Source organism: Amaranthus tricolor, chromosome 3 (assembly GCF_026212465.1).
Source record: "Amaranthus tricolor cultivar Red isolate AtriRed21 chromosome 3, ASM2621246v1, whole genome shotgun sequence".
NCBI lineage: Eukaryota > Viridiplantae > Streptophyta > Magnoliopsida > Caryophyllales > Amaranthaceae > Amaranthus > Amaranthus tricolor.
In genome coordinates, this window is record NC_080049.1 from 9,763,054 (window position 1) to 9,773,144 (window position 10,091).

General features: G+C 34.3%; 2 protein-coding genes across 2 annotated transcripts; both read left to right on the top strand.

Annotated features, from left to right (window-relative positions):
- The first annotated feature begins 663 nt into the window (after window positions 1-663).
- Window positions 664-3,498, top strand: LOC130808327 (uncharacterized). The gene is made up of 6 exons (XM_057673805.1): window positions 664-920; window positions 1,006-1,231; window positions 1,315-1,747; window positions 1,961-2,309; window positions 2,405-3,039; window positions 3,396-3,498. Exons 1-6 carry the CDS (start codon window positions 666-668, stop codon window positions 3,496-3,498), a joined length of 2,001 nt encoding a protein of 666 aa, XP_057529788.1. The 5' UTR covers window positions 664-665.
- Window positions 3,499-4,767: 1,269 nt separating this feature from the next.
- Window positions 4,768-7,320, top strand: LOC130809495 (ABC transporter I family member 17-like). The gene is made up of 3 exons (XM_057675293.1): window positions 4,768-5,427; window positions 6,179-6,366; window positions 6,885-7,320. The coding sequence occupies exons 1-3, from the start codon at window positions 5,064-5,066 to the stop codon at window positions 7,137-7,139; spliced, it is 807 nt and encodes a 268-aa protein (XP_057531276.1). The 5' UTR covers window positions 4,768-5,063; the 3' UTR covers window positions 7,140-7,320.
- The last annotated feature ends 2,771 nt before the right edge of the window (window positions 7,321-10,091 follow it).

Sequence of the window (10,091 nt, forward strand, 5' to 3'; positions counted from 1 at the left end):
GAAACTTTACACATTGCTCTTGGTTTATTTGAGGTTTTTGGATTGATTTCAAGAAATTTGGAATTGGGTTTTCAATTATTCATCTCATAATTCATTAAAGTTTGATTCTTTACGCGTTGTTCTTTGTTTGTTTGAGGTTTTTGGATTAATTCCAAGCAATTTGGAGTTGGGTTTGCTTGCTGAATTTTTTGTACTGGAGATTGCTGAATTTTTTGGATTAGTTTATACTGGATGTTTGTACTGGAGCATACGAATCTAGGCTGTTTATGAAATTGATGATGCTCAGTTTGTACTGGATTAATTCAAATGCTCAGTTTGTTAACAATGTCAATTAGCCATAGTAATGATTGATAGATTAATTTGATGATGCATATATACATTCACAGAAATGATTCCATCTCAATTAGCCATAGTAAGAAGAAGGAAGAAAAGACAAATTGAATTACTTGTACTTCTCATGGTTGTTAACAATGTCGTCACACTCATGTACTTGGTGATGTGTATGATGGGTGTAATTGTTTATGAAATTGAACGACCACGTTATAGCAAAAGTGAGAAGAAACACCTTAGACAAAAGCACTTGGATGCACTAATCAAGGATAGTGATATAGTCTGCAAAAGTGAACTTCGTGTGAATAGAAAAACCTTTTATGTCCTTTTGTGAGATGGTTCGAGATGTCGGTGGTTTAAATGGCACTCGAAATATGTCTTTGGAGGAAATTGTAGCTATGTTCTTGTACACGTTGGCACATCATTTGAAAAATAGGACAATTAGAAGTCATTTCTTTCGAAGTGGAGAAAGTGTTAGTAGAAACTTCCACCGATGTCTTCTTGCCGTGTTAAAACTACATACACACTTGCTAAAAAAGCCGACACCTATAACAGAAGATTGTGAAGTGGATAGATGGAAATGTTTTAAGGTAATAACATAATTTCATCTATATTATTTAAAAATCTATCCACTTTGTTTACTGTAAAACTTATCCCTCTTAACTTTTTTTTTAGAATTGTTTAGGAGCCTTAGATGGCACTCATATTAGTGTTCATGTGCCAAGTGAGGATAGAGCAAGATATCGGACAAGGAAAGGTTCTATTGCTATGAATGTGTTAGGTGTATGTAACCCTAATTTGGAGTTCATATATGTTCAACCTGGTTGGGAAGGATCCGCTCATGATGGTCGTGTCCTTCGAGATGCTATTACTAGGCCTAATGGTTTAAAAGTGCCGCAAGGTAATCATACTTAGATTTTAGATTTTATATTGTGGAGTCCAATAAGCAATGTCATGACCTTTTTTTTTTTTCCATATGTCAAGGTTCCTACTATTTGGTAGATGCAGGATACACGAATTGTGAAGGGTTTTTAGCACCATATAGAGGTCATCGATATCACCTTAAAGAGTGGGGGGACCGACAACCAATTAGTGCGGAAGAGTACTTCAACATGAAACATTCTAAGGCAAGGAATGTTATTGAGAGATGTTTTGGACTATTAAAAGGAAGGTGGGGTATTCTTAGGACCCCATCCTTCTTTCCAATACGTACTCATGGGCGTATAGTTCAAGCATGTGTACTATTACACAATCTTATTCGAAAACATATGCCAACAGATTACACAATGTATTGGGATTCCAATAGTGAAGAAGGTGAAAGTGATGATGAGGGCCTACATGATGAAGTTGATTTGATTACTCAAATAGCTACTACGGATGCTTGGACTGCTTATCGGAATAACTTAGCACAAACTATGTTTAATAATTGGAGACTTAGGCATAGTAGCCAAACATAAATGTTTCTTTAGTTTATTTGGACTTATGTTTGGGTATTCCTTTTTATGATGTAATCGAATTTTATGGTGTTGACATATTTTTTTATGGTGTAATTGGATTATTTATTTTATCTTGCAAATAAGAAAATAGCCTTATTTCGTAATCTTTTTTTTAATACATCATTGTTGTATAGGATGAATGTTGGTCAATTTGTTCAAAGTGGAAGAGGGAAAAACAAGCGATCATGGAATAAATCTGAGGAAGAGTGTTTTATTAATGGTTTGTTGGAGATGAGTGCTGATCCTTCATGGAAAGCTGATGGGAGTTTCAAAGGTGGTTTCAAGAGTAAGTTAGAGGAGAAATTGAATGAGAAGTTTCCCGGATGTGGGTTGAAAGCTATTCCCCATATTGAATCAAAAATCAAATGGTTTAAGGATAAATATAATGTGCTAACTGAAATGTTTCGCACTTCTGGTTTTTCTTGGGATAATGAAAAGAATATGATTGTTTGTGAAAGGCAATCTTATGAAGAATTTTGTAAGGTACACAAATACTTTGACTTGTTTACAATTTGTTAGAAATTATAACATATTGTAAATGACGTATCTTTTTTTTTCCAAATCTTGTTTAATTTCAGCAACACAGAAATGCTCAAGGATTATGGAATGTTCCTTTTCCATTTTATGATCAACTGTCAATTATCTTTGGTGCCGATCGAGCTACTGGAGTGCAATCTGAGACTTTTGTCGAAGCTGTTGACAATCAAGAGAAAGAGACCATTGAACTAGATAAGGGTGGTAGTGATGAAGACGATGAATTTGATGATAATGAGTCCGTCAACCAGTCAAAAGAATCAACTCCAAGTGAACCTTCTTCAAAGAAAGGCGAAAAAGAAAAGGCTCCAAATGAACTAGGAAGGAAAAGGAAGAAGCTGGAGGTTGTGGACTTAACTTCTTCTTTTAACAATATGTCTTCTAGCTTTTCAAATCATATGAATGAGATGAACAAGCACATGTCTACCATTTCAAGTGCCTTCTCTACTACACAACTACCTGAAAAAGCTATCATGGCTTGCGAAGAAGTTGAGGAAAATAAAAAAGAAAATTTGGTTAGTCAATTGCGTCGCATAGAAGGATTGACAAGATTTGAAATAATGGAAGCTTCCAAGAGGTTGGCCTCCAATCCATGTGAACTCTCACTCTTTTACCAATGCCCGGATGATGAGTGGAAGAAAGAGTTTATAATCAACCTCATTCATCCTAACTTGGATAAGTGATGTAATGAAAATGCTTAACTTATAAATTATGTACACTTTGTGTTTGGTTGTCAAAAACATATATTGGAATCTTTTTGTGTGGAGATGTATTGACACCATTTTGAGTGAAAATGTATTGAACTAGTATTTTTTAATTAGTGGTAATTGTCTATTTGCAACATAATATGTGTGTATGTATTTGTGTGTTTAATAAATGTAGACTTGTATGTATCTATATATATATATATATATATATATATATATATATATATATATATATATATATATATATATATATATATATATAAACTGGACAGAGAATCCATTCCATAATTGAACCAAACAGTGTGAATGGATTGAATATCCATTACAGGATTGAACCAAACTTAGTCTGGTATGGGGTTCTGAATCCATACCATCCTGGTATGGGGTTCCATACCATTCCAATCCTGCTCACTGAACCAAACGGACCCTAAGTTATATTGCATTGATTTTAAGCATCACAAATGTCGAAAAAATTTTCAAAATTCTTTTTTATAAAATAAAAATAATTATCAAAGGAAACTAGAAAATCCTAAATCTCATTAGCGCAAGAATTGCAATCTCGCTATACATATGCGATAAGTCTTGTAAACCCATGGAACTCCTCAATAAGGATGAATGTGATCTCATTGAGGGGCTTTAGTAGGAGACCTACAAATTTGCAAATATGGAAGAAATCGTTGATTCCCATTATGTTATATTTAAACACTGAACTGGAGTTTAAATTATTGATTTCTATTATGTTATATTTAATCGAGTTTTAATGATTTTTAAGAAAAGAACTCCTCGCTTTCCAAAAAGTACATCTTTGCTTGTTTGGATTTCATCAATACATCAAACACTGGAGTTTTTTTTAATGCAAATAGTTGTCACTTAATGCAATTAGCAAATATGCAAGAAATCACTAGTTTAGATTGTTTTTTTTTTACAATATATGAATGGTATGAAATTATATACATTCTTAATGGATATCTACATATCCACCAATTAGATGGTCAAAATAATTTAAGCTTTGTGGCATATAGCACATACTTCCTCCGTTTCGTTTTAGTCGCTACATTTACATGGACACGGGTATTAAGAAAAGTGATTGACCTATACTATAGCTGATTGTTTACTTTATAGAGTATAGTCTTTTATTATTGTTAATTGAAAAAGAAAAAGGAAAAATAGGCTGTTAGGTTACTTTATAGAGTATAATATAGTATTTTATTATAGAGTATAGAGTATAGAATAGGATAAAAATAGGGTAGGTAGAACTTTAAATGATTGTTTTATTACTAAAAACGGAATTGTAGCAAGTAACATGAAATTGCCAAAAATAGAAAATATAGCGGGTATTATGGAACGAAGGAAGTACTATCCATATAAGATAATTGAAATAGAACGGTATAATAAACTACAAAAATTTTAGCATTTATCACGATTTATTATGAGGACTAATATGTTGATAGTAGTTACATTTTTCAAAATAAAATAAATAAATACATCACCTTAATCACACAACCCCATCTATGGAATCCTATATCCACCCCAACTCACAAAGCATAATTTCAAATAAAGTAAAATAACTTTGAAAAAAGTAATGATCTACTTTTTATTGCATCTTTGGTTCAAGCAAGGAAACTCGAAGATGATAAGAGAAAGAAAGAGTCAAAAGTATGTTGGCATGTTACCCCCACAACTCTACCCAATAGACAAAATCCAAGCATCCTCATATAATACTATATTATTCGGTTGACACCGGAGTAGGCTCTTCCTCCTTTACTTTTACAACAACATTCCTTTTCGTCTCCCAAATCTATAAAATATGTCAACTTTTATAAAACTACACTATATCCTACTCAACATCTCCACAAACCATGTCACCACCCACTACTCAATCTTTGTAATAATAACCCTCCGTTTTTCCCTCTTTCACCATTTCTAAATCTTAAACTCAATATTTCCTTCTTTTTTAAAAAAAATTTTCCCCATAAATTTATTCAAGTTCTATAAAATGGATGGAGTTGACTTTAATGAACACCTACTTGTTCAAATCGAGGATGGCGTTGACCAAAATGAAATAGAAAGTAATAATGATGGAGGAGAAAGGAAAATAGTAATAAAGAAATTGAGAAAATTATCTGATAAGGGAGTGTGCATATTAGATGGGGTGGACTTGGAGATACCAAAGGGTATGATAGTAGGAATTATAGGGCCAAGTGGTAGTGGGAAATCAACGTTGCTAAGGGCACTTAACAGATTATGGGAGCCACCTGCAGGAAGTGTGTTTTTGGATGGACGTGATATTTGCGATATTGATGTCCTCTCTGTTCGTCGACGTGTTGGCATGCTCTTCCAACTTCCTGCACTCTTTAAAGGTTCAAATTTTTTATTTTTTTAAATTTAATACATTAAAATCAATGTTACCTCTTATTTCAGTTGGAACATGCATAAAGTTTATTTTTGATATTCCTCGCCTAGCCTTTCTCTTCCCTAGTTCGAATACTGTGTATCCAAAAATAAATTGTTACGACAATTCGCATTATGGTCTCATTTTTTTTTTAAAAATGCAAATTAAAAAATTTTTGTTTCCAAATCCGTTTTGATTAATAATCCTAAATTCTTTGGCTTTATAAGAGTATATTGGGATAATATTCATATGGCGAAAGATAGGCAACAAGAGGAATTATAATAATGTTTTGTTTTCACATCATTCTAATATTAAAAAGGTTATATTTATGTACAAAATTTAAAGGTCTACTCTCATCTAAACTCCTACCCACGACCTCTATTATTGTCTTATTATGCAACTAGCTTATTTTAAAAAGTGTAATTATGTTTTGAACTTATGGATTTTTGTCTTTTAAAATTTGTTAAATTTAGCTTTGAGTAAACTATTAGCTACCATATTAATTCTACGAAGGCAGAAGGTCTCACCAAGCGAGACACTTTTGCTACTCGCTAACCAATTCGACGCTAAAAAAATGATGCTAGCGCATTGTCATAACTGACGACCGCCAGCGACCGCCTGGTCATCGCCCAATTAAAAAAAATATAAATTTAGCGACCAGTCGAAAAGGACAACCTTGGATGGGCCTAGAGTTGATGTAATTAAGAGGGTCATTGCAGGAAGTGTGGCTGATAACGTGCGTTATGGACCAAAGTTGCGGGGAAATAAATTAAGTGATGAGGAAGTACAAAAATTGTTAAGTATTGCTGATCTTGATCATTCCTTTCTTTACAAAAATGGGAATGAGCTCTCTGTCGGACAACAACAACGAGTTGCACTTGCTAGGACCCTAGCTAATGAACCTGAGGTAATCCTCCAATGTCAACCATTATGCATTTTTATATTCTTATGATTTAGTACAAAAAATTCGATTTTCTTAAGATTCGACAACAAAGACCATCTAAATTATAGAACGAATTGATAAAGGTTCTGGCTCTAACTTAGATTAGTTTAATTTATAGAAGTACATAATGAACAAGTGCGGAGCAAATATTTTTCAGACCCTATTTATTTTTGCGATTTATTTTTAAATGGGACCCTTTATTATATTAAAAGATAAAAGATTTTCCTATTCGAGGAAAATAATTCAAAATATATTGTAACATTATATTACATCAGATATAGAAAAAAGGTTTAGAAATAAATCACTTAAAAAGTATTACTTAGAACCAAACCTGAATAGCAATATTTAATATTAATTTGAGGCCTCTTATTTCAGTGGGCCCTAGGCGATCAACTACCTCGGATAATAAATCCGATCAAATGTAAAATTTATCGTAGCTCTACTGCTTTAAGATATCTCTAATATTACGCTATTGGTTATAGGTATTGCTATTAGATGAGCCAACAAGTGCCTTGGACCCAATATCAACACAAAACATAGAGGATGCTCTAATTAAATTGAAGACAACCCAAGGGATGACAGTCATCATGGTCTCACATAGCATAAGGCAAGTCCAAAGAGTGGCTGATTTGGTTTGTCTTTTGGTAAATGGTGCCATTGTTGAAGTTTTGCCACCTCATCGTCTTTCCGATGCTAAGCATCCTATGGCCCTAAGATTTCTTGAGCTTAGCTCTTAATCTCATCATAATGTGAACAATATGAAGATTAATATGAACATTAGTTGCTAATCGAAGTACTAATCAAATTTGGATATCAATTATCAATGTCCTATGAAATTCTCTAATGGGTATCTCAATTGATGTTTAGTTTGTGAAATGGAACTAAATGTTTCGAGTTATATAAGACTTTTATGAACAATCACTAATGCATTCCTTTTATATTTCTTAAGTGGACAATTACTGATACACTTTTTTCTCTCTCTATTGCGATGAGATTTCAGTAATACATTTTCATGTATTCTTCTCAAATAAAATTTACGAATATAGTATCACACTTTGACTATGATGTCTCATTGATCTATATGAAAAAACATATTTTTGTGGGATTTTGATATATTCATCATAATATATATTTTTTCAATATCAAGTTTCTTAATTTATAGTATCTCACAATTAAAATTATTTAACATTTAAGTTTACATTGGAATCTGTAAGAAAAAATTAATGAAAAGAACAAATGAAAGGGACTAGATTATTTTTGTTAACATTTAAAAGTCACATTTGCAAGTAAAACTTTGTATATAAATGCAAAACCACTTCAATAGTCATTCTTTGATGATATATGTTAATTTAACATTACAAATTGTTCTATATAAAAATCTTGAGAATCTGAGCTTCTTATTTTAAGTTCATCTCACCGAGAGACAACATCTTCCAAGAATAGTTGATTCAACACTAATAGCAATACTCAACCCTGGTGTGGTTCTCGTGGTGTAAGGACTTGATCCAATTATGCGTGATAAAGGAAGAATTCAACGCATAAATTAGATTGTGATACGAAGATGAGGGATATTCCAAGAACTAGCACTCATAATGTGTTGGTAAGAACTGGACTGCCAGGCTTCACAACCACACAATTAGGCTTCCTCCGTTGATCCACAATGGAGTTATCAGTTTCTTTGGATATGGTGGTGTGGGATCTTGAAGAACACTCAAGAACACGCACAACCAATAAGGGTGGACTGACCCTTGGTAACCCAATTGCACAGTAATTGAAAAGGAAAAACACTTAGTGAATTTCTGAATTTTTATTAATCAAAACTTGGTTTTTACAATGATTAAGCCATCTATATATAGGACTAGATTACATGATCAAAAGGCAAGGGAAAATACACGTCAAGCAACCACCTATAACGGTAATATTTCCCACGTGATGTACATGTGCTCATTAAAATGAAAATAGAAACAAAAAGTAAGAGTAGCCTTCTGTCAGCGTCTGATTGTTGACTGGTCGACCTTTGCCCTTGTTTTCTGTGCATCTCCGGTGACTGTGAGGAAGACTCTTGGACCATGGCAGTAAGGTCCATGTAGAGAGATTCCAATTCTACCCTCCACGTCCTCCCATGGACTCAGGTCACGTCTGGGCTGGTCTGTCAAGGTGGCCTGGTCATCGATGTTGATTAGAATCTGCTGCATGTCTGATTTTGTTGCTTCTGTTGGCCTCTCTTGTTTATTTGATGTCTCAAGCTTTTGTATCTGTTTCTCCATTATTAATTCCTCCTTTTCTTGACTGTCTTGGCTTGCATTGAACTCATCAAGATTCATAGATGATGGCATTGTATGCGTAGGATCAGAACCATTAGAAACTTCATCAGAAACATCAGAATGGTTTCTGTTGCTTTTTTTGTTGCTGTTCCTTTTGTTGTTGTTGCTGTTCATTGGTTCCCTAGGGTCTGAGCCTAGTTGATTTGGCTCAATCCCCCCTTCTTGAAAAGGAATTGCCCTCATTCTATGTCTATGTAATAAGGAGCTAGGTCCCCAATGTTGAATGTAGGAGATACACCATAGCTGGTAGGCAAATCCACTGTGTATGCATTGTCCCCTGCTTGAGCAATGATCTGAAAAGGTCCATCTGCTCTGGGTTTAGATCTTGTTGCTCCTATGCTTGGGAAATCTGTCTTTCCTCAGGTGTACCCACACATAATCTCCCACTTTGAAGCTCCTTGCATCCTTGAATCCTTCGTCAACTTTATGTTTGTACTTGGCATTAGCTTGCATAATGTTATTTTGAACTTGAGCATGTATTCTCTGTCCTTCAGCAACTTGCTTCTCTGCACTCCATGTTCCTCGTTCTTGCAACGGTAAACAAACTAAAGTTGTAGGAGTCATAGGATTAAAGCCATATATACATTCAAATGGTGAGTACTTAGTAGTCAGACTGGGGCATCTGTTATATTCAAATTCAGCATGGGCTAATTTTTCATCCTAATCCTTGGTGTTCTTTTTAACTATTGTTCTCAATATATTTCCCAAGGTCCTGTTTGTTACCTCTGTTTGTCCATCCGTTTGAGGATGATATGCAGTGCTGAACAACAACTTAGTACCCAACATAGTCCATAGGCTGGTCCAAAAAGTGCTTAAGAACTTGGAGTCCCTATCACTAACAATGCTTTGAGGTATACCATGCAACCTAATTATCTCATCAAAATATAGATTTGCTATGTGCCTAGCATCACTAGTTTTATTGCAAGGTATGAAATGGGCCATTTTTGAAAATCTGTCCACTACCACCATTACTGCATCCTTCCCTCTTGCTGTCTTAGGTAGGGCCACTATAAAATCCATTCTCACATGTTCCCATTGGTGGCTAGCAACAGGTAGAGGTCTATATTCACATTTGTGAAAGGTTAATTTGGCTCTCATGCAAACTTCACATCTTAGGATGTGCTTACCCACTGTGCCCAACATTTTAGGCCAGAAAAAGTGTTGTGCTAGCATATCTAATATTTTCTGAATACTAAAGTGCCCTGCTAATGTTCCCTCACGTACCTCTTTGACTAGGGTATTCCTTAATGGTGATCTAGGTATGCACAGCCTATTATTCTTAAACATAAATCCATCTTGTATGTAGAAAGGTCCCCTTGGCCGCTGTGTGCACTCAGCATATATGTCCCCTAAGTCAGGATCCTC